We start from the raw sequence: 25,421 nt of genomic DNA on the forward strand, positions 1-25,421 counted from the left end.
ACCTTGGCTGGCTACGGAAACAGCCGAATCTATATCTAGCTTGGAGTGGCAGATGGCCACTCTGCTGGCCCCAGAAACGGCTGAATCCATACCACGATGACTGGTCCGACTAGAGACAACAAGGCCCCATGAAGCAGTGGTCCTCCAACCAGGCCTAGAGATCACAAATGGCTGCTCTAGCCTTCCCCAGCAGGTTGCTCCAAGGGGATACTGACGAGACGAACCAGCCCCCACACTGTCTGTCTGTATCTTGTTCTATGGCGGTTAGCATCCAGCTTAATGGTGCATTACCGCCACCCTCTGCTCCGGAATGTGCACTAGACATATATTCTAAATCCCTTCACCCAATCGCGCGTGCGCGTGCACACACACACACACCTACACTTCACCCTCCCATCTTTGACCATCCTAGTACCCTATTCCTGATTATCCGTCAAATCCTATAAAAAACCCCTGTACCCCTTAAAAACGCTAAAAATACCCAGACTTGTGCTCTCTCACCCATGCCCAGCAACCCTTTTAATGTGAATTCCTGCACCCCCAACTCCCTTAATTTAATTCTCATCATCTCTCTCTGTATCCCATACTTCCTGCAACTCAGAACTACACGTTCTACTGACTCCTCTTCCTGACATTCCTCACACAATCCTGTCTGGTGTTTCCCTATCATTTTCAATGTTTTGTTTAACACACAGTGCCCCAGCCTTAACCTAGTCCACACTGTTTCCTCTCTTCTGTTTCCATTACCTACCCTAGTACTGGCAACACTCTTTTGTATTTGATATAAATGCCTCCCTTTCCCCTCCCTGTCCCATCTTTCTTGCCACATTCGGTTGACTTTTTCCCAGATTACACACTAATGTGCATTTCCACATTTTCTTTCTTTAATGCCCTCTTTGCCAACTCATCCACCCTCTCATTCCCCTTCACCCCTACATGTGCTGGAACCCATAGAAATTTTACCTGACCTCCCTGATTTGCAATTCTTGTAACTAACTGAAGGACTTCATAAAGTACATCTTGCTGACTGTTTGTGTGAAAAGACCTTAAACTTGCTAGAACTGAGGATGAATCTGAACATATCAATGCTTTGGCTTGTCTGGCTTTTTGCACCCATTGCAACACAACCAACACCGCCAACATCTCCACTGTAAACACCCCTAACTTATTAGATGTTCTTCTGCTGGTATTACTACCCCAAACCCTGTCACTCCTGTTTCAGGTTCAGTCCCCACACTCGAAACCAGGGCCACTTATATTCCTAGTCTCAAGACGAGCATCAGGTGCCCGTGATTAAGCCCAACTGAAACAAGGGACAGCCAGAAGACCCGGAGTCCGGAATCCACGGACCGGACCGTGAACCGGAATGCGGATTTCACGGACCGGACCATGACACAGAGATTGTTTAAATTCCACCTTCCCCCAACACCTTGATTACCTCTTGTTTATTGGGATGCTTTCACTGTCGCCTATGGTGAAAACTGATCCAAAATAACCATTTAGTGCACTCCATTTCCCACTATCGTCCTCCGAGCGGCAACAACCTTCCCGCACGATGGATCGCGTAACACTATCGGAGAAACCACGCCCCTCGGCGACGTCAGTGGGCGGGACTGGGGAGCCACGCCCCGGGCGACGTCATTGTGTGGCATCGAACAAGTCACGCCCGCTTGGACGTTATTGGACAAGGTTACTGAGAGCCCGCCCCGGGGGACGTCAGCGGCCGGCCGGAAGTGGGGTGCCGGCGCCATGCGTTGCCACTACGAGGTGCTGGGTCTGTCCCGGGGTGCCGGCGACGACGAGCTGCGGAAGGCGTACCGGCGCCTGGCGCTGCGGTGGCACCCGGGTCAGTGAGAGGGACCGGGGCTGACTGGGGCGGGGGTGCGGGTGCTGGTTGTACCGGTGGTCAGGCTCTGTTCGGACGCTGGTCTGGTGCGAACGGCGTTAGTGAGAGAGAGAGAGAGAGTGTACGGGTCGGGAGATGGTTCTGATCTCACTTTCCCCATGGCTGCTGACCGAATCCCATCTCCATCTCTCTCTCCTTCGTGTCCAGCCCGCTTCTACTCTACTACACAACTAGGTAGTTTGTTCCGTGTGTCCACAACTCGCTGTGTAAAGAAATGCTTCCTGATGTTGGTCTGAAATCTCCCTTAACCGGTCTCCACCAATGGCCCCGTGTCCTTGATGGTGGATTAATTCTGAAGTAGCAGCTGGCGTCCACCTCACTTGTATCCTTATTGATTTGAACACTTCTATCATGTCTCCTCTCATTCTACGTCTACTTGGGCTAAAAAGGTTTAATTCTTACTATCTTTCCTCATAGCTCATACCCTGCAGACCTGGAATGAGTCTCGTTGCTCTTCTCTAGACTCCCCAGTGCCTTCACATCCCTCACACGATATGGAGACCAGAATTGTACACAGTGTTTAAGTATTGTACAGCTCAAGGAGAACGTCTCTAGATTTGAACTCCACTGCGCGCATTATACAGCCCAGCATTCCTAATGGCTTCTGTGCGTTGCCTAGCTGTTGATATTGACGAGTCTACCAGGATGCCCCAACCCTCCTCATACGGTGCCCTTTCTAACTCAAGCCCCCCACTGTATATTTATATCTAAAGTTTCTATTCCGCATGTGTAATACTTTACATTCACTTACACCAAATTTCATCTGCCATTTATCTGCCACATCTGGATTTTGTTTAGATCTAACTGTAACATTCGGGCAGCAGAATCGGTATCAGCCCAGCCCCCTAATTTTGTGTCGTCGGCAAACTTTACTAGCGTATTTGTTATGTTTATCCAATCATTAAGTAAATTAAAAACAGCAGTGGCCCCAAAACTGATCCCTGCGGAACCCCATTTTTAATATCTTTTAGGTGTGAACGTGATCCTCTCACCATAACTCATTGTTTTCTGTTTTTGAGCCAATTCTGTACCCATTCATACACTGTACCCCAAAATCCCTGCCCCTGCAATTTGATTATTAACCTCTTGCGGGGTACCTTGTCAAAAGCTTTCTGAAAGTCTATGTGTATGATATCAACTGCTCGACTGTTATCTTAAATTTTCGTTGCCTCTTCATAGAACTCCAACATTAGTAAAACGTGATTTCCCCTTCCTGAACCCACGCTGGCTTTCTGCTAAGATGCCTGTTCTTATCCCTGCTTTCCCATCTCAATCTTTATTACTGTTTTCAGTATCTGGCCTGTGATGCACGTTAAGGTTACTGGTCCATAGTTATCAGGGTCAGTGCGGTCACCCTTCTGATATACTGGGACAACGTTAGCCCATTTCCAGTCCTCAGGGATTTCACCAGTCTTCAATGACTTTTGAAAAATACATGTTAGAGGTTTGTATATGTAATCACTGACCTTTTTAAGTACCCTTGGACATGTATTGTCTGGCCCTGGAGATTTATTACCTTTCAGCTGAAGCAGGACCTCACTTTCTAAGATCTTTAAATCCTGTAAAAACAACCTTTTATTTTTCTCTGCACTTGTGCTTCTCATCCACTTCCCCGACATTGTTCCTCAGAGTAACTGTTCTGGGGGGGGGGGAATTCCCGAACCTGGTGCTGGGGTTAGGGACGCAGTGGGCAGGGGGAGCGGCTCGGATGGGCGTTGGCCAGCTGCGCCATTCACTCCTGGGATCTTCCTGTGCACAGATAAGAACTTGGAAAACCCCGAGGAAGCAGCTGAACAGTTCAAACTGATCCAGGCAGCGTACGATGTACTGAGTGATCCCCAGGAGAGAGCGTGGTGAGTGTACCTTGTGTCCCTCAGGGTCAGCAGCAGCACTTTGTGACTGCAGTCATGCCTCCCGGCCCATTTCCTCCGCCACTCCACTTCAGCCTGTCCACCTGGTTTGAGAGGAGCTGCCGATGACACAGTCAGAGGTGGGGCACCACTCACTAGACCGTAACACGTAGGAGCAGAATTAGGCCATTTGGTCCATCCCTCTGATTTATTGTCACTCACAACCCATTCTTCTGCCTTTTCTCTGTAACATTTGAAGTCCTGACTAATCGAGTACCTAATAACCACCACTGTAAATGTAACCGATGACTTGGCCTCCACAGCCGTCTGTGGTGATGAATTCCACAGATTCACCACCCCCCTGGCTAAAGAAATTCCTTTCCATCTCCGCTTTAAATGCGCGTCCCTCATTATGATGCTGTGCCCTCCGGCCCTAGACTTCTCCTCTGAAGGGATCATCCGCTCTATCTGGGCCTTTTGATACTCGATGGGTTTCAATGAGATCTCCTGTCATTCTTCTCAGCTCCAGCGAGTGAAAGTCAGAGCCCATCAAGCATTCCTCACACTTGAACCATTTCATTCCTGGAATCATTCTTGTGAGCTTCCTCTCCAATGCCAGCAAATCTGTCACAATAGTCCACAACAGGAGGAAGGGCTGTGGTTCACTTGTCACTGCCTGCCTCCATACTGGCATCTGCACTGTGCCCACCGAGAATGTGGCTGCCAGCCCCCAGCTCCTTGGTCAGTATGGCTGAAGTGCACTGTGCCCAGACACGCCCCTGTCTCACTGCTCCCTCTCTCCACCTCCTAAGTTAAATAAAGACAAAAAATGCCGCTGTTGTTTCAGTAAGAAACGGGGGCAATCTTGAAAACTTTCGACTGTTGAGTCTTATGTCGGTGATAGTGAGGCAGGTGGAAAGGATTCTTAGGGATTTATGAGTATTTGGAAAGTCGTGGCCTAATTAGGGAGAGTCAGTAAGGGTTTGACACAAATTATTTAGTAACTCAAATTAGTTTTTGAAGAGATGTTGAGGGTGATTGAAGGAAGAGCTGTGGATGTCAGTAGGCACTTGACAAGAACCTTGGAGGTTTACTGATATTTAGCTATAGGAGCAGATTTGTCCCTTTGAGTTACACTGCTCCAGTAACCTCAATATCAACCCTAACCTAATCGCGAGACGACTTCAATAATGTCAGAAAAATGTATACAATATGCATCCTAAAATTCTTTCTCTTTGCAAACATCCACAAAAACAGAGGAGTGCACCAAAAAATGAATGACAGTTAAATGTTAGACCCCCAACTCTCCCCTCCCATGCATAAGCACCAGCAAAGCAATGATCCCCCCTTCACTGCCAGCAAAAAAGCAAAGGCACACCTCCCACCTCCCGCCTCCTCCCCCCCCCCCCCCCCAGCATCGAGCACTCAAGTGTGCAGCAATACATCAATAAAGACACAGACTTTCAGTACCCCAGACAACTACTTGTTCACCTGGTAATTCGACATACCTCAGGCTCCCTCTCTCCCTAAAAAGGGGAAAATAAGGTGTCTCCATTTCACAACGAGAAGGGAGACATAACAAACAACTCGCTGATTTACGATGTTAAAAGTCTGTTGTGTCGCTTTTTCTGAGCTCTGTACTCAAAGAACTCAGGTCTCTGGGCACACAGCCAGCAGCCGGCTCGCTGCTTTCGATCTTCCGCCTCCCACGACGCATCAGGCAGTGGCATTGGCTTTGAGTCTACCCGCATCCAGAGCCACAAAAATCCCGCCCCCTGAAGGCACGCTAGTCTTCCAGGCCGTGTCCTTTGCATTTCGAAAAGCAGCCGGTCGTGAGGCCATGAGAGCGGGTCCCATTCCCGCAGAGAACCGAAGTCAGCGTGTAACTCCAGGTGGGGGTCTTCGAAAGAGCCCTGAAAAGGGAAAAAAGAGATATCAAAGTTAGAAATAGAGCTGCTTCCGAAGATGCAAGCAAAGGAAGTGCCACAGTGCTGCTAACTTACAATAACCAATTAAACTACCTAGTTCACCTTTGACTATCACCCATAGCACTCACATGGAAACATAGAAAACCTAGAGCACAATGCCATGCTAAACATGTACTTACTTTAGAAATTACCTCGCATTACCCATAGCCCTCTATTTTTCTAAGCTCCCTAGGTAATTTCAAAAGTAAATACATGTTCGGCACGGCGTTGTATATCCACCTCCCCACTGTCGCTGGCAGCCCATTGCACACACTCACCACTATCTGTAAAAAAAAAACAGACAAGCAAACTTGCCTCTGACATCTCCTCTGTACCTACTTCCAAGTATCTTAAAACTGTAAATACAAAATATTCTGCAGATGCTGGAGTCAAAGCAACACTCACAACACGCTGGAGGAACTCAGCAGGTCAGGCAGCATCCGTGGAAACGATAAGTCAACGTTTCGAGCAGAGACCCTTCGTCAGGACTGAAGAGGGAGGGGGCAGAGGCCCTATAAAGAAAGTGGGGGGAGGGTGGGAAGGAGAAGGCTGGTAGATTCCAAGTGAAAAACCAGTAAGGGGAAGCAGGGAGGTGATAGGCAGGAAAGGTGAAGGAGGAATAGGGGAAAACACAATGGGTAGTAGAAGGAGGCGGAACCATGAGGGAGGTGGTAGGCAGCTGGGGGAGGGGGCAGAGTGAAACTGGGATGGGGGGAGGGAATTACCAGAAGGTGGAGAATTCAATGTTCATGCCAAGGGGTTGAAGACTACCTAGACGGTATATGAGGTGTTGCTCCTCCAACCTGAGTTTAGCCTCATCATGGCAGTAGAGGAGGCCATGTATGGACATATCCGAATGGGAATGGGAAGCAGAGTTGAAGTGGGTGGCAACCGGGAGATCCTGTCTGTTGTGGCGGACGGAGCGGAGGTGCTCGACGAAGTGGTCCCCCAATCTGCGTCGGGTTTCACCGATGTAGAGGAGGCTGCACCGGATGCAATAGGTGACCCCAACAGACACACAAGTGAAGTGTTGCCTCACCTGGAAGGACTGTTTGGGGCCCTGAATGGTGGCAAGAGAGGAGGTGTAGGGACAGGTGTCGTACTTACGCTTACAGGGATAAGTGCCGGGTGGGAGATCCATGGGGATGGACATGTGGATAAGGGAGTTGTGGAGGGACCAATTCCTGCGGAAGATGGAGAGGGAAAGATGTGCTTAGTGGTGGGGTCCTGTTGAAGGTGGTGGAAGTTGCGGAGGATAATGTGCTGGATCCGGAGGCTGGTGGGGTGGTAGGTGAGGACAAAGGGAACTCTGTCCCTGTTGTGGTGGTGGGAGGATGGGGTGAGGGCTGAAGTGCAGGAAATGGAGGAGATGTGGGTGAGGGCATCATTGATGACAGCAGAAGGGCAACCACGATCCTTAAAGAAAGAGGACATTTGAGATGTCCTGGAACGGAAAGCCTCATCTTGGGAGCAGATGTGGCGGAGACAGAGGAACTGGGAATAGGGAATGGCATTTTTGCATGTGGCAGGGTGGGAAGAGGTATAGTCGAGATAGTTATGAGAGTCAGTGGGCTTATAGAAGATGTCAGTGGACAGTCTGTCTCCAGAGATGGAGATCGAGAAAGGGGAGAGAAGTGTCCGAGATGGACCAAGTGAGTTTGAGGGCTGGGTGGAAGTTAGAAGCAAAGTCGATGAAATTGGCGAGCTCAGCATGGGTGCATGAAGCAGCACCAATGTAGTCGTCAATGTAGCGAAGGAAAAGTTGGGGAGCAGTACCAGTATAGGTTTGGAGCATAGACTGTTCCACATAACCAACGAAGAGGCAGGCATAGCTAGGACCCATGCGAGTGCCCATAGCTACACCCTTAGTCTGAAGAAAGTGGGAAGAGCCAAAAGAGAAGTTATTAAGTGTGAGAACCAGTTCCGTCAACCGGAGGAGGGTGGTGGTGGTGGGGAACTGGTGAGGTCTATTGTCCAGAAAGTAGCGGAGGGCTTTGAGGCCGTCTTGATGGGGAATGGAGGTGTATAAGGATTGGACATCCATAGTAAAAATGAAGCGGTTGGGACCAGGGAATTGGAAGTTATTGAAGAGGTGGAGGGCATGGGATGTATCCTGGATGTAGGTGGGGAGGGACTGAGCGATGGGTGACAAAATGGAGTCCAGATAGGCAGATACAAGTTTGGTGGGGCAGGAACAGGCAGAAACTATGGGTCTACCGGGACAGTCAGGCTTGTGGATCTTGGGGAAGAGGTAAAATCGAGCGGTACGGGGTGTGGGAATTATGAGTTTAGCGGCTGAGGATGGAAGGTCTCCAGAATTGATAAGGGCAGTGATGGTATGGGAGACAATGGTTTGATATTTTTGGTGGGGTCCTGTTTCAGGGGTAAGAAAGAGGAGGTGTCAGAGAGCTGCCGTTTGGCCTCAGTGAGGTAGAGGTCCGTCTGCCAGACTACTACGGCACCACCTTTGTCAGCAGGTTTGATGGTGAGGTCGGGATTAGTGTGGAGTGAGTGGAGGGCAGTGCGTTCAGAGGGAGTGAGGTTGGAACAGGAGAGAGGAGTGGTGAAGTTGAGCTGGTTGATGTCTTGGCAACAGTTGGAGATGAAAAGATCGAGTGCAGGTAGAAGGCCCGGGCGGGGTGTCCAGGAAGAGGAGGAGGGTTGAAGACGGGAGAAGGGGTCATCAGTAGGGGGAGGGGAATCCTTGCCAAAGAAGTAGGCTCGGAGCCCTCTCGTGCCAGCCATTTCAACCCTGGGAAAAAGCCTCTAACTATCCACATGATCAATGCCTCTCATCATCTTATACACCTCTATCAGGTCACCTCTCATCCTCCGTCACTCCAAGGAGAAAAGGCCAAGTTCACTCAACCTATTCTCATCAGGTATGCTCCCCAATCCAGGCAACATCCTTGTAAATCTTCTCTGCACCCTTCCTATAGTTTCCACATCTTTTCTGTAATGAGGCGACCAAAACTCCAAGTGGGGTCTGACTAGGGTCCAATATAGCTGTAACATTACCTCTTGGCTCTTAAACTCAATCCCATGGTTAATGAAGGCCAATGCACCGTATGCCTTAACCACACAGTCAGCTTGGAGTGTCCTATGGACTCAGACCCCAAGATCCCTCTGATCCTCCACACTGCCAAGAGTCTTACAGTGATGAAATGCTTTGAGAGTTTGGTCATTACTAGACTGAACTCATGCCTTAGCAGGGAACTGGACCCACTGCAACCTGCCTATTGCCACAATAAGTCAACGGCAGATGCAATCTCAATGATTCTTTGCACAGCCTTAGACCATAGAAACAATAGAAAAACTACAGCACAGAAACAGGCCCTTTGGCCCTTCTTGGCTGTGCCGAACCATTTTCTGCCTAGTCCCACTGACCTGCACACGGACCATATCCCTCCATACACCTCCCATCCATGTATCTGTCCAATTTATTCTTAAATGTTAAAAAAGAATCCGCATTTACCACGTCGTCTGGCAGCTCATTCCATGCTCCCACCACTCTCTGTGTGAAGAAGCCCCCCCAATGTTCCCTTTAAACTTTTCCCCCCTCACCCTTAACCCATGTCCTCTGGTTTTTTTCTCCCCTTGCCTCAGTGGAAAAAGCCTGCTTGCATGCACTCTATCTATACCCATCATAATTTTATATACCTCTATTAAATCTCCCCTCATTCTTCTACGCTCCAGGGAATAAAGTCCTAACCTATTCAACCTTTCTCTGTAACTGAGTTTCTCAAGTCCCGGCAACATCTTTGTAAACCTTCTCTGCACTCTTTCAACCTTATTTATATCCTTACTGTAATTTGGTGACCAAAACTGAACACAATCCTCCAGATTCGGCCTCACCAATGCCTTATACAGCCTCATCATAACATTCCAGCTCTTATACTCAATACTTTGATTAATAAAGGCCAATGTACCAAAAGCTCTCTTTACGACCCTATCTACCTGTGACGCCACTTTTTGGGAATTTTGTATCTGTATTCCCAGATCGCTCTGTTCCACTGCACTCCTCAGTGCCTTACCATTAACCCTACCAATGTTCTACCTTGGTTTGTCCTTCCAATGTGCAATACCTCACACTTGTCTGTATTAAACTCCATCTGCCATTTTTCAGCCCATTTTTTCCAGCTGGTCCAAGTCCCTCTGCAGGCTCTGAAAACCTTCCTCACTGTCTACTACACCTCCAATCTTTGTATCATCAGCAAATTTGCTGATCCATTTTACCACATTATCATCCAGATCATTGATATAGATGACAAATAACAATGGACCCAGCACTGATCCCTGTGGCACACCACTAGTCACAGGCCTCCACATGGAGAAGCAATTCTCTACTACCACTCTTTGGCTTCTTCCATTGAGCCAATGTCTAATCCAATTTACCACCTCTCCATGTATACCTAGCGACTGAATTTTCCTAACTAACCTCCCATGCGGGACCTTGTCAAAGTCCATGTAGACAATATCCACTGCCTTCCCTTCATCCACTTTCCTGGTAACCTCGTCGAAAAACTCCAATAGATTGGTCAAACATGACCTACCACGCACAAAGCCATGTTGACTCTCCCTAATAAGTCCCTGTCTATCCAAATGCTTGTAGATTCTGTTTCTTAGTACTCCCTCCAATAGCTTACCTACTACCGATGTTAAACTTACCAGTCTATAATTTCCCGGGTTACCTTTCGATCCTTTTTTAAACAATGGAACAACATGAGCCACTCTCCAATCCTCCGGCACCTCACCTGTAGACAGCGACATTTTAAATATTTCTGCCAGGGCACCTGCAATTTCAACACTAGTCTCCTTCGAGGTCCGAGGGAACACCCTGTCAGGTCCCGGGGATTTATCCATTTTAATTTTCCTCAAAACAGCAAGCACCTCCTACTTTTCAATCTGTACATTTTCCATGATCTCACAACTTGTTTCCCTTAACTCCATAGATTTCATGCCAGTTTCCTTAGTAAACACAGACGCAAAAAACCTATTTAAGATCTCCCCCATTTCCGCACATAGCCGAACACCCTGATCTTCAAGAGGACCAATTTTATCCCTTACAATCCTTTTGCTCTTAATATACCTGTAAAAGCTCTTTGGATTATCCTTAACTTTGACTGCCAAGGCAACCTCATGTCTTTTAGCCCTCCTGATTTCTTTCTTAAGTATTTTCTTGCACTTCTTATACTCCTCAAGCACCTTATTTACTCCCTGTTTCCTATACATGTCATACAACACCCTCTTCTTCTTTATCAGAGTTGCAATATCCCTTGAGAACCAAGGTTCCTTATTCCTATTCACTTTGCCTTTAATCCTGACAGGAACATAGAAACTCTGCACTCTCAAAATTTCTCCTTTGAAGGCTTCCCACCTACCGATCACATCCTTGCCAGAGAACAACCTGTCCCAATCCACGCTTTTTAGATCCTTTCTCATTTCTTCAAATTTGGCCTTCTTCCAGTTCAGAACCTCAACCCGAGAACCAGATCTATCCTTATCCATGATCAAGTTGAAACTAATGGTGTTATGATCACTGGAACCAAAGTGCTCCTCTACACACACTTCCGTCACTCGTCCTAACTCGTTTCCTAGCAGGAGATCCAATATTGCATCCGCTCCAGTTGGTCCCTCTATATACTGATTTAGAAAACTTTCCTGAACACATTTTACAAACTCTAAACCGTCTAGACCCCTAACAGTATGGGAGTCCCAATCGATATATGGAAAATTAAAATCCCCTACCACCACAACTTTAGACCTCCTGGACAATACAAACACCTGTGTCAGGATGCTGTTCATCGACTATAGCTCAGCATTCAACACCATCATTCCCACATTCCTCATTGATAGGTTGCAGAACCTGGGCCTCCGAACCTCCCTCTACAACTGGATCCTTGACTTCCTAACTGGCAGACCATAAGATATAGGAGCAGAAGTAAGCCTTTGTCTCATTGAGTCTGCTCCGCCATTCAGTCATGCGCTGATCTAATTCTTCCAGTCATCCCCACTCCCCTGCCTTCTCCCCATACCCTTTGATGCCCTGGCTAATCAAGGACCTATCTATCTCTGCCTTAAATACACCCAATGACTTGGCCTCCACAGCCACTCGTGGCAAAAAATTCCACAGATTTACCATCCTCTGACTAAAATGCTTTCTCCGCATCTCTGTTCTAAATGGACGTCCTTCAATCTTGAAGTTGTGCCCTCTTGTCCTGAACTCCTCTGCCATGGGAAATAACTTTGCCATAACTAATCTGTTGAGGTCTTTTAACATTTTGAATGTTTCTATGAGATTCCCGCCTCATTCTCCTGAACTCCAGAGGATACAGTCCAAGTGCTGCCAGACGTTCCTCATATGATAACCCTTTTGTCCTGGAATCATCCTTGTGAATCTTCTCTGAGCCCCCTCCAATGTCTGTATATCCTTTCTAAAATAAAGAGCCCAAAACTGCACACAATACTCCGTGTGGTCTCACGAGTGCCTCATAGGGCCTCAACATCACATCCCTGCTCTTATAAGAACATAAGAAATAGGAGCAGGAGTAGGCCATCCGACCCATCGAGCCTGCCCCACCATTCAATAAGATCATGGCTGATTTGTCTGTAAACTCAACTCCATCTACCTGCCTTTTCTCCATAACCCTTAATTCTCTTACTATGTAAAAACCTAACTAACAGTTTCTTAAATATATTTGGTAAGGAAGCTTTGGAAGGACAAACTCCAAGGCAGAGTACAAAGTAAATAGCAGGATACTTGGTAGTGTGGAGGAGCAGAGAGATCTGGGGGTACATGTCCACAGATCCCTGAAAGTTGCCTCACAGGTAGATAGGGTAGTTAAGAAAGCTTATGGGGTGTTAGCTTTCATAAGTCAAGGGATAGAGTTTAAGAGTCGCGATGTAATGGTGCAGCTCTATAAAACTCTGGTTAGGCCACACTTGGAGTACTGTGTCCTGTTCTGGTCGTCTCACTATAGGAAGGATGTGGAAGCATTGGAAAGGGTACAGAGGAGATTTACCAGGATGCTGCCTGGTTTAGAGAGTATAGATTATGATCAGAGATTAAGGGAGCTAGGGCTTTACTCTTTGGAGAGAAGGAGGATGAGAGGAGACATGATAGAGGTGTACAAGATAATAAGAGGAATAGATAGAGTGGATAGCCAGCGCCTTTTCCCCAGGGCACCACTGCTCAATACAAGAGGACATGGCTTTAAGGTAAGGGGTGGGAAGTTCAAGGGGGATATTAGAGGAGGGTTTTTTACTCAGAGAGTGGTTGGTGCGTGGAATGCACTGCCTGAGTCAGTGGTGGAGGCAGACACACTCGTGAAATTTAAGAGAGTACTGGACAGGTATACGGCGGAATTTAAGGTGGTGGGTTATATGGGAGGCAGGGTTTGAGGGTTGGCACAACATTGTGGGCCGAAGGGCCTGTACTGTGCTGTAATATTCTATGTTCTATTAAGCCTCAACTGCTTCCCTGGGCAGAGAATTCCACAGATAGAAACATAGAAAATAGGTGCAGGAGTAGGCCATTCGGCCCTTCGAGCCTGCACCGCCATTTATTATGATCATGGCTGATCATCCAACTCAGAACCCTCCCCCTGCCTTCCCTCCATACCCCCTGATCCCCGTAGCCACAAGGGCCATATCTAACTCCCTCTTAAATATAGCCAATGAACTGGCCTCAACTGTTTCCTGTGGCAGAGAATTCCACAGATTCACCACTCTCTGTGTGAAGAAGTTTTTCCTAATCTCGGTCCTAAAAGGCTTCCCCTTTATCCTCAAACTGTGACCCCTCGTTCTGGACTTCCCCCAACATCGGGAACAATCTTCCTGCATGTAGCCTGTCCAATCCCGTTAGGATTTTATACGTTTCAATCAGATCCCCCCTCAATCTTCTAAATTCCAACGAGTACAAGCCCAGTTCATCCAGTCTTTCTTCATATGAAAGTCCTGCCATCCCAGGAATCAATCTGGTGAACCTTCTTTGTACTCCCTCTATGGCAAGGATGTCTTTCCTAACTCACCACTCTCTGGGAAAAACAGTTTCTCCTCATCTCCGTCCTAAATCTTCTCCCCTGAATCTTGAGGCAATGTCCCCTAGTTCTGGTCTCACCTACTTTACTACTTCTATCTTGTCTATCCCTCCCCTCTCATTCTTCTGAACTCCAGAGAGTATAGTCCCAGGCGACTCAATCTCTCCTCATAGGTTAACCTCTCATCCCTGGAATCAACCTGGTGAACCTCCTCTGCACTGCCTCCAAAGCCAGTATATCCTTCCTCAAGTATGGAGACCAGAACTGCATGCAGCACTCCAGGTGCGGCCTCACCAGTACCCTGTACAGTTGCAGCATAACCTCCCTGCTCTTGAATTCAATCCCTCTAGCAATGACGGTCAACATTCCGTTTACCTTCTTAATAACCAGTTTCACCTGCAAGCCAACTTTTTGTGATTCATGCACAAGCATCCCAAGTCCCTCTGCACAACAGCATGCTGCAATCTTTCACCATTTAAATAATAATCTGCTCTTCTATTACTCCTTCCAAAGTGGATGATCTCGCATCTACCAACATTGTATTCCATCTGCCAGACCTTGGCCCACTCACTTAACCTATCTATATCCCTCTGCAGACTCTCCACATCCGCTGTACAATTTGCTTTTCCACTCAGTTTAGTATCATCAGCAAATTTTGCTACACTACACCCAGTCCCCTCTTCCAAATCATCAGTGTAAATGGTAAACAGCTGCGGGCCCAGCACCGACCCCTGCAGCACCCCACTCACCACTGACTGGCAACCGGAGAAACACCCATTTATACCAACTCTCTGCCTTCTATTGGTTAACCAATCCACTATCCATGCCAATACACTTCCTCCGACTCCATGCATCCATATCTTATTTATAAGTCTCTTGTGCAGCACCTTATCAAACGCCTTCTGAAAATCCAAGTATACGACATCCACCTGTTCCCCTTATCCACTGCACTCATTCTATATTCTCTACCTCAAAAAATGAATGCCAACATAACATTCGCCTTCTTCACCACCAACTTAACCTGGTGGTTAACCTTTAGAATATCCTGCACAAGGACTCACAAGTCCCTTTGCATCTCTGCATTTTTGAATTCTCTCCCCATCTAAATAATAGTCTGCCCATTTATTTCTTCTACCAAAGTGCATGACCATACACTTCCCAACATTGTATTTCATTTGCCACTTCTTTGCCCATTCCCCTAAACTATCAAAGTCTCTCTGCAGGCTCTCTGTTTCCTCAGCACTACCTGCTCCTCCACCTATCTTTGTATCACTGGCAAATTTAGCCACAAATCCATTAATCCCATAGTACCAATCATTGACATACATCGTAAAAAGCAGCAGTCCCAACACCGACCCCTATGGAAATCCACTGGTAACCGGCAGCCAGCCAGAATAGGATCCCTTTATTCCCACTCTGCTTTCTGCCAATCAGCCAATGCCCCACCCATGCTAGTAACTCCTGTGCGGATTGGTGATAATACCTCCTCAGTGACGATCAACACTAGCGCACCTCAGCGGTGTGTGCTTAGCCCACTGCTCTACTCTCTGTATCCCATGACTGTGTGGCTAGGCATAGCTCAAATACCATCTATAAATTTGCTGACGATACAACCATTGCTAGTAGAATCTTAGATGGGGTCAAGAGGGCGTACAGGAGTGAGATATGCCAACTAGTGGGGTGGTGTCACAGCAACAACCTGGCACTCAGCGTCAGTAAGATGAAAGAGCTGATTGTGGACTTCAGGAAGGGTAAGATGAAGGAACTCATACCAATCCTAATAGAGGGATCAGAAGTGGAGAGAGTGACAGTGTCAAGATCTCTGAGGATCTAACCTGGACCCAACGTATTGATGTAGTTATAAAGAAAGCAAGACAGCAGCTATACTTTATTAGGAATTTGAAGAGATTTGGTATGTCAACAAGTACACTCAAAACTTCTATAGATGTACCGTGGAGAGCATTCTGACAGGCTACGTCACTGTCTGGAATGTGGGTGCTACTGCACAGGACCGAAAGAAGGTTGTAAATCTAGTCAGCTCCATCTTGGGTACTAGCCTACAAAGTACCCAGGACACCTTCAAGGAGCGGTGTCTCAGAAAGGCAGCGTCCATTATTGAGGACCTCCAGCACCCAGGGCATGCCCTTTTCTCACTGTTACCATCAGGTAGGAGGTACAGAAGCCTGAAGGCACACACTCAGTGATTCAGGAACAGCTTCTTCCCCTCTGCCATCCGATTCCTAGATGGACATTGAACCCTTGAATGCTACCTCACTTTTTAAATATATTATTTTTGTTTTTGCACAATTTTTTAATCTATTCAATATGCATATACTTTAATTCAGGGGTCCCCAACTTTTTTTGCACCGCGGACCGATTTATTATTGACAACATTCTTGCGGACCGGCCGACCTGGCGGTGGTGGGGGGGAGGGTAGGGTTGCCGACGGACAAGAGTAGCAGTCAGATACGTTGTGTTTACACCAAGAAGACTACAATGACCATGAAGCCTTGCACGGGCACCTGTGTGAGTATGTGCGTACATGCCGATTTTGTTCTACAAATCGTTTTTGGCGATTCTCTCCGGGGAGGGTGGGGGTTGTTAATCACAACCAGAATATAGGTGATAAGTGGCTAATACACTCAATTTCGTTTCTTAAAGGGATTATCTAAGGAATTTAATATTAAACGCACCGCATATTTTCCTCACATGAATATAGTGATAAGTCAATTACAGTATAAGTCACTTATAAGTCAGTAACATCGTAACATTTTAAGTAATGTTTGGATATTAAACACACAGCACATATTTTCCCCGTATGAACATATAAAATCATTGCAACACACCAATATCGCTGAATCAGTGGGAGCCCTGGGCTCGTTTCCCTGCAACAAGAGGATTCCACCAGGGGAGATGGGAGACAGCGATACTCGAAGGGGGTTCCTTATGTCCAGTCTATTCCGCAGTTTAGTTTTTGTTGCATTCATTGCAGAGATATGTTGGAAATGGAAGCAACGTTTTCAGTGCTTTCGTGGCTTCCTCAGGATATTCAGCCTTGACTTTGATCCGGAATGCTGGCGGAGATGTTACGTCAAACATACTTTTCAGCCAGTCGTCATTTGCAAGCTTGAGGAGTTGATCTTCTTCCCGCGCCGACATGACCGACGCGCGGGTAATGACCTCACATGCATAATGGCCTTGCGTGCATATAAGCTCAACAGTGGGCAGGAAAGGTGGAGCTGACTCATATCGCCAAATCATATCGTTTCCTCGCAGCCCGGTGGTTGGGGACCGCTGCTTTAATTGATTTACTTATTTTTACTTTTTTTCTCTCCTATATTATGTATTGCATTGAGCTGCTGCTGCTAAGTTAAATTTCACGACACATGCTGGTGATGATATCCTGACTGTTCAAGTAAACTGGAATACTTGGGGGAAAGCCCACTCATTCCAGGAGGAGGACATACGGACTCCCTACGGAGGATGCCAGGATTGAATTCTGAACTCTGACCTGTTAAGACCAAAAAAACATAAAAGCAGAATTAGGCCATTCAGCCCATCGAGTCTACATTGCCATTCTATCATGACTGTTCCTGGATCCCACTCAACCCCATACACCTGCCCTCTCACCATATGATTCGATACCTTGACTGGTCAGGAAACGATCAACTTCCGCCTTAAATATACCCACGGTCTTGGCCTCCACTACAGTCTGTGGCAGAGTATTCCACAGATTTACGCCTCTCAGGCTAAAAAAAAAATCCTCCTTACCTCTGTTCTAAAAGTTCACCCCTCAGGTTTGAGGCTGGATACCCCCACCCTATCTAGTCCTTTCAACATTCAGTGGGTTTCAATGATATGCCCCCAGTATTCTTCTAAACTCCAGTGAGTACAGGCATAAAGCTGCCAAATGCTCCTCATATGTTAACCCCTTCATTCCGGGAATCATCCTCGTGAACCTCCTCTGGACTCTCTCCAATGACAACACATCCTTTCTGAGATGTGGGGCCCAAAACTGTTGACAATATTGCAAGTGCGGTCTGACTAGTGTCTTATAAAGCCTCAGCATTATCTCCTTGCTTTTATATTCTATTCCCCTTGAAATAACTGCCAACATAGCATTTGCTTTCTTTAACACAGACTCAACCTGTAAGTTAACCTTCTGGGAATTTTGCATGAGGACTCCTGAGTCCCTTGGCACTTCTGAGTTTCAATGTTTGAACCTTCTCCGTATTTAGATAATAGTCCACACTATTGTTCCTTTTACCAAAATGCGTTATCATACATTTCCCAAAGCTGCATTCCATTTGCCACTTTTTTGCCCATTCTTCCCATTTGTCCAAGGCCTGCTGTATTCGCATTGCTTCCTCAGCACTGCCTACCCTTCCACTATTCTTCATATCATCCGCAAACTTTGCCACAAGGCCATCAATTCTATTAACCAAATCACTCGCTGTCTCCTGTCTGTCAGCCATTTTGCTATCCATGCCAGTATCTTTCCATTATGCCGTACGATTTCATCTTGCTAAGCAGCCTCATGTGTGGCACTTTATCAAACGCCTTCTGAAAATCCAAGTAAATGGCATCCACAGCCTCTCCTTTGTCCACCCTGCTTGTTACTTCCTCGAAAAACTCAAACAAATGAGAGGCATTGATCGTGTGGGTTGTCAGAAGCTTTTTCCCAGGGCTGAAATGGCTGACGCAAGAGGGCACAGTTTTAAGGTGCTTGGAAGTAGGTGCAAAGGAGATGTCAGGTAACTTTTTTTACACAGAGAGTGGTGAGTGCGTGGAATGGGCTACCGGCAACAGTGGTGGAGGCAAATATGATAGGGTCTTTTAAGAGACTCCTGGATAGGTACATGGAGCTTAGAAAAGTAGAGGGCTATGGGTAACCCTAGGAAATTTCAATAGTAAGGACATGTTCTGCACAACTTTGTGGGCCGAAAGGCCTGTATTGTGCTGAAGGCTTTCTAGACTTATCAGGCAAGATTTCCATTTACAGAAACCATGCTGACTTTGACTTATTTTATCATTAGTCTCCAAGTATCTCGAATCCTCATCCTTAATAATAGACTCCAACACTTTCCCAACCACTGAGGTTAGGCTAACTGGCCAAAATTTCATTTCTTTTTGTCTTCCTCCCTTCTTAAAAAGTGGAGTGACATTTGCAATCTTCAAGTCCTCTGGGACCATGCCAGAATGAAGTGATTTTTGAACAATCATGACCAATGCATCCGTTATCTCTTCAGCAACCTCTCTCAGGACTCTGGGATGTAGTCCATCTGGTCCAGGTGACTTATTCACCTTAAGTCCTTTGAGTTTGCCTCGCACATTTTCCTTTGCAACAGCAATGGCTCTTACTCCTCCTGACACTCACTGACCTCTGGCACACTGCTCCTGTCTTCCACAGTGAATAGCATCATGATAACTGCTAAACTGCCGTGGTTCATCCAGATGTTTGAGATCTGTGGTGACTTGGTCATCCAGATGTTTGAGATCTGTGGTGACTTGGTCATCCAGATGTTTGAGATCTGTGGTGACTTGGTCATCCAGATGTTTGAGATCTGTGGTGACCTGGTCATCCGGATGCGGAATTGGCTTTCCCACAGAAGAGAGGGCAGTGGGTTTTTCACTTTGGGAAGGGCTGGATACACATTACTCAGAGGCTGGAGTGGATGGATGTTCACCATGGGAGTGTGTAACCAGTGATGTGTCTGCTGGGACCTGTGTTTGTAATGTGTACTTACCAGTTGGGTGTCAATGCAGGAGAAACAATGAGTGAGTTTACCCAGATGTTGGTGCCACGTACATAAAATGCTGGAGGAACCCAGCAGATCAGGCAGTATGTTTAGAATTCCATCTTCTACACAATCTCTTGTGTTTATGTTGTTGGTGCTGTAGACAGTGAAAAAAGTTATCAGGAACACTGTACACAGGGCCCCTAGTGTTGTCAGTGATTCCCTCCCGTCCGTCCAATAATCTCTGACACCACCCGTCAGGCAGGAGGTTCTGCAGCTCTTTCTCTCCATGGTGAACGAAGAGTTTGCTGCTGATTCTTGAGTGGAGAATTTGAGGGGATAAATTGACATGGCTTTAACGCTGTAATCAGCGAGTTGTTTTTTGTTTGTTTTGGTAGTCTCCCCTCTGAGTGACTCCTCTCTGCCCCTCTATTAGAGCGAGGGAGGCTGTGGCATGTTGGCGTGTCGGGTGAACGATGAGTTTTTGTTGTACTGCAGATCATGGTTTCTCTTGGGGACTTTGCTATTGCTCGCTTGGTGAGGGGAGGGTGCTGAGGCTTTTCTCGTATGGGGAGGAGCAGGGCTGCTGCTCGTGCATGGGAGGGCAGTTGGGGAGCTTTGACGTTCTATCATTTTTACTCTCACTCATTCTTTGGGGTACGCTGTCTAAAGAGCAAGAATTTCAGGTTGTAAATTGTTTACCTTCTCTGATGTTAAATGAACTATCAAACTATTGAACTCTTAGGACAATGGCCTATTAGGATAGGAAACAGCTTTTTCCTGCAGGCCACAAGACTACTGATCTCCCTGCCACCACCCAGGTCTCATCACGTATGAAGTGCCAACAGTGTTTACTGTTTAATTTTTAACTTGCGTCGTAAATGAACCTGATTATTTGTGAATTTGTTAGTATAATATTACTTAGTGTGAGTTATACGTACTGTGTTGTGCCCCTTGGTCTGTGGAATATTGTTTCATTTGACCGTGTACATGTGTATGGTTGAATGACAATAAACTGAACTTGCACTTGTCTCGGAATATGGCTGCGTGGAGACCAGATGGAAAGATGGGCATTGCGATTGGATTCCATCTGTTAAACGGGATCCTGTAACCCGGTCAGTGTGGGCCGGACTGGCGCAGATTCCTGTAACCCGGTCAGTATGGGCCGGACTGGCACAGATTCCTGTAACCCGGTCAGTGTGGGCCAGACTGGCAGAGATTCCTGTAACCCAGTCAGTGTGGGCCGGACTGGCAGAGGAGACCCTGTAACCCGGTCAGTGTGGGCGAGACTGGCAGAGATTCCTGTAACCCGGTCAGTGTAGGCCGGACTGGCAGAGATTCCTGTAACCCGGTCAGTGTGGGCCGGACTGGCAGAGGAGACCCTGTAACCCGGTCAGTGTGGGCGAGACTGGCAGAGATTCCTGTAACGCGGTCAGTGTGGGCCAGACTGGCACAGATTCCTGTAACCCGGTCAGTGTGGGCCGGACTGGCAGAGGAGACCCTGTAACCCGGTCAGTGTGGGCGAGACTGGCAGAGATTCCTGTAACCCGGTCAGTGTGGGCCGGACTGGCACAGATTCCTGTAACCCGGTCAGTGTGGGCCGGACTGGCAGAGGAGACCCTGTAACCCGGTCAGTGTGGGCGAGACTGGCAGAGATTCCTGTAACCCGGTCAGTGTGGGCCGGACTGGCAGAGGAGACCCTGTAACCCGGTCAGTGTGGGCGAGACTGGCAGAGATTCCTGTAACCCGGTCAGTGTGGGCCAGACTGGCACAGATTCCTGTAACCCGGTCAGTGTGGGCCGGACTGGCAGAGGAGACCCTGTAACCCGGTCAGTGTGGGCCGGACTGGCAGAGATTCCTGTAACCCGGTCAGTGTGGGCTGAACTGGCAGAGGAGACCCTGTAACCCGGTCAGTGTGGGCGAGACTGGCAGAGATTCCTGTAACCCGGTCAGTGTGGGCCGGACTGGCACAGATTCCTGTAAACCGGTCAGTGTGGGCCGGACTGGCACAGATTCCTGTAACCCGGTCAGTGTGGGCGAGACTGGCACAGATTCCTGTAACCCGGTCAGTGTGGGCCGCACTGGCACAGATTCCTGTAACCCGGTCAGTGTGGGCCGGATTGGCAGAGATTCCTGTAACCCGGTCAGTGTGGGCTGGACTGGCACAGATTCCTGTAACCCAGTCAGTGTGGGCTGGACTGGCACAGATTCCTGTAACCCGGTCAGTGTGGGCTGGACTGGCAGAGATTCCTGTAACCCAGTCAGTGTGGGCTGGACTGGCAGAGATTCCTGTAACCCGGTCAGTGTGGGCGAGACTGGCAGAGGAGACACTGTAACCCGGTCAGTGTGGGCCGGACTGGCAGAGATTCCTGTAACCCGGTCAGTGTGGGTGAGACTGGCAGAGGAGACACTGTAACCCGGTCAGTGTGGGCCGGACTGGCAGAGATTCCTGTAGCCCGGTCAGTGTGGGCGAGACTGGCAGAGGAGACCCTGTAACCCGGTCAGTGTGGGCGAGACTGGCAGAGATTCCTGTAACCCGGTCAGTGTGGGCCAGGCTGGAATAAGAGGAATGGGATTTGTTCCCATTCCCTGTAATCCTATCACTCTGGGCCCAGTGGAGGGGTCACTAATTCTGTGTCCTGGTGTAGGTACGACAACCATCGCGAGGCAATCCTGAAGGGCGGACTGCATGGCGAGTTCGAGGATGACAGCTTGGACCTGCTGCAGTTCTTCACCAGTGCCTGTTACTCGGGTTACACTGACGACCAGGGGGTAGGAGGTGGAAAAGACCCACCCTCGCCGCAGACACGGGGGGGCGGGGTGTGGCTACTGCAGGGGATGTGGGATGAGTCGGGGGTGGGGTGGTGGGAGTGGGGATGGTTATAAGGGAGTGAAGCTGCAGGGGGACAGTGGTGTAGGTGGAATGGTGGTGTGTGGGTGGGGGGGTTTATAGTGTGGGCGGAATGGTGGTGTGTCGGTGAGGGGTTTGTGGTGTGTGTGGGATTTGTAGTGTGGGTGGAATGGCGGTGTGTGGGGGGGTTTGTGGGTGTGGGGTTTGTGGTGTGGGTGTGGGGTTTGTAGTGTGGGTGGAATGGTGGTGTGTGGGTGAGAGGTTTGTGGTGTGGGTGGAATGGCGGTGTGTGGGTGGGGGGGTTTATAGTGTGGGTGGAATGGCGGTGTGTGGGTGGGGTTTGTGGTGTGGGTGGAATGGCAGTTTATAGTGTAGGTGGAATGGCGATGCGTGGGGGGGGTTTGTGGGTGTGGGGTTTGTAGTGTGGGTGGAATGGCGGTGTGTGGGTGAGGGGTTTGTGTCTGACTCTGTGCCCGGTTTGCAGGGTTTCTACGCTGTCTATCGTCATGTGTTTGACACCATCGCGGAGGAGGAGGTGGAGGGAGCCCCAAACCCACAAGGGCTCTTGTTCCCATCATTTGGACACTCCCAGAGTGACTATCAGACGGTGAGGGCCTCGGCTGACTCAGGGAGGGGGTGTAGGGGGAGAGGAGTCTGGGGCGGTGGAGGGCGGGGATGGTGCTGGGACTGGCTGGCCTGCGATGTGTCCCTGTTTACCTGTGTGGGGTGATGAGTCCCCTCGCCCCAATGACGCCATGTCCCTCGCCCCCAGGTAGTCCACCCGTTCTATGCGCACTGGCAGAGTTTCTACACGCAGCGGATGATGGCCTGGCGGGAGCGGTTTGACACGCGGCAGGCAGTGAACCGGGGCGAGAAGCGAGCCATGGAGCGGGAGAACCGGCGGCTGCGGGACAAGGCACGCAAGGAGCTCAGCCAGCTGGTCCAGCAGCTAGCGGCCTTCGTCCGGCGGCGGGACCCCCGGGTCCAGGCTCACCGGCAGCGGCTGCAGGAGCTGAATGCACAGAGGGAGCGGCGGGCGCAGGAACTGCAACGGGAGCAGGTGTTACAGCAGGCCAGGTAGGAGACGCCCCGTCCCCCTGTCAGCAAGCCAGGTAGGAGACGTCCTGGGCTTCTCTATTTCAATCACCCCCCCTCCTCCCGGCCAGCTTTGCCCCTCTCCTCCCATCTGCTGATCCCTCTACCCCTCGCAACCCCTTTCCCATCCTAACCCAACCCAACCCAACTCCCTGCCCACCACTATAGATTCCCCAGCCCTCCCCACTAGAACAAATTCTGTAACTGTGAGTGTTTACTACACATTCGGAATGGGTGGACACAGTTTGTAAATTCAGTACAGTCCTGTAATGGCTGTAACACAGCTCCCTGGCAGACATGGTCCACGTGTGTGCTGTTGTCTCCCGACACACTCTGGAGTCACTGCTACCTGATCACCCACTGTTCAGTGGTGCTAGAAAGTTTGTGAACCCTGCAGAACTTTCTCTGTTTCTGCATAAATGACCTAAAATGGAATCAGATCTTCACTTAAGTCCTAAAACTAGATAGAGAACCCCATTAAATAAATAACACAAAAACGTTATACTTGTTCATTTATTTATTGAGAAAATGATCCAATATTACTCGTATTTGTTGGAAAAAGTTTTTGCACCTTTGCTGTCAGTAGCTGGTGTGATCCCCTTGTACAGCAATAACTTCAGCCAGACGTTTCCAGTAACAGTTATCAGTCCTAGACATCGGCTTGGAGGGATTTTAGGCCATTCCTCCTTACAAAACTGCTTCAACTCTGGGATGCTGGTGGGTTTCCTTGCATGAACTGCTTGCTTCAGTTCCTCTGCGATATTTCTATAGGATTAAGGTCAGTATTTTGACTTGGTCATTCCAAAACGTGAATTTTCTTCTTTTTAAACTATTGTTGATTTACCCTTGTGTTTCAGATCATTGTCTTGTTGCATCATCCAACTTCTATTAAGCTTCAGATGATGGACCGCTACCCTGACATTCTCCTGTAAAATGTCTTGATACAAATTTGAATTCGTTGTTCCCCCAACGATTGCAAGCTGTCCAGGCCCTGAGGCAGCAAAGCAGCCCCAAATCATGATGCTCCTTCCACCGTGCTTCACAGTTGGGATGAGGTTTTGGTGTTGGTGTGCAGTGCCTTTTTCCTCCAAACATAGCAATGTGCATTTCTGCTTTAAAAAGTTCAACTTTTGTCTTATCTGTCCACAGAACATTGTCCCAGAAGTGTTGTAGAATATCCAGGTGGTCTTTTACAAAATTGAGATGTGCAGCAATGTCTTTTTTTTTGGAGAGCAGTGGTTTCCTTTGCGGTGTCCTTCCATGAACACCATTCTAGTTCAGTGTTTTTCTTGTAGTGGATACATGACCAGGGACTTTAGCAAGTACACCCTATCCTCATTATATGCGAGGGATAGGTTCCTCAAAGTTAACGCATAATGTGAATAATTATTTAAATGGAGAAAATAGGGATGCGTTCCAAAGGGCTTCCTAAATATATCTGTAATTTATTCACATTTCCATACCAAAACGACACAAAAGCAGTACTATGAGCAACATTTGTATTATATTTAATCAATTTAAGGTAATATTCAATGTAATAAATCATAGAAAGTTAGCATCCTCTGGTGTACAGTACTCACCAACAGTGGCAGGTGAGTTCACTCCAGGAGATGAGTGGTGGTTGTGGTCGTCAGGATCATGTCAAGCACAGCAAGTGTTGAAGGAAGACTCACAGAACTCTTAGAACTGCTGGGAACAGAAGATTACAGTGATTTGAATAAAGTGGTGAGGGTTGTTTGCTTGGCAGCATTTTGTTTTTCAGCATAAATTTGCTTGTAGGAAAGAAGGGTTGATGGCAGGGAACGACTGAAATGCTGACTCTGTTCTAAACGTGGGCCCATGTCCATCGCCATTTGTGCCAAGTGTTCTGACTTCCACCATTCCCTCACCATTGGTAAACTCCCGGGATTTTCAAAATCGTCTGTTGCTTGCAGCATCTGAGAGATAGTTCGCCGTAAAAAGAAAATACGTAAGC

The 25,421-nt window shown here is 48.1% G+C and overlaps 1 protein-coding gene across 2 annotated transcripts in view; it reads left to right on the plus strand.

Annotated features, from left to right (window-relative positions):
* Positions 1–1,708: 1,708 nt before the first annotated feature.
* dnajc21 (DnaJ heat shock protein family (Hsp40) member C21) overlaps positions 1,709–25,421 on the plus strand; it is a 44,122-nt gene continuing 20,409 nt past the window's right edge. Inside the window, exons 1-5 of one of the 2 annotated variants that reach the window (XM_072257475.1) lie at positions 1,709–1,846; positions 3,666–3,759; positions 22,149–22,272; positions 22,836–22,958; positions 23,124–23,428. In XM_072257475.1, coding sequence (XP_072113576.1) covers positions 1,750–1,846; positions 3,666–3,759; positions 22,149–22,272; positions 22,836–22,958; positions 23,124–23,428 — 743 coding nt within the window. In that variant the 5' untranslated portion in view covers positions 1,709–1,749. Of the gene's footprint in view, positions 1,847–1,891; positions 2,081–3,665; positions 3,760–22,148; positions 22,273–22,835; positions 22,959–23,123; positions 23,429–25,421 lie in introns of those variants that run through there. The other variant, XM_072257476.1, reaches the window with a different exon arrangement.

Source organism: Mobula birostris, chromosome 5 (assembly GCF_030028105.1).
Source record: "Mobula birostris isolate sMobBir1 chromosome 5, sMobBir1.hap1, whole genome shotgun sequence".
In the NCBI taxonomy this organism is placed as follows: Eukaryota; Metazoa; Chordata; class Chondrichthyes; order Myliobatiformes; family Myliobatidae; genus Mobula; species Mobula birostris.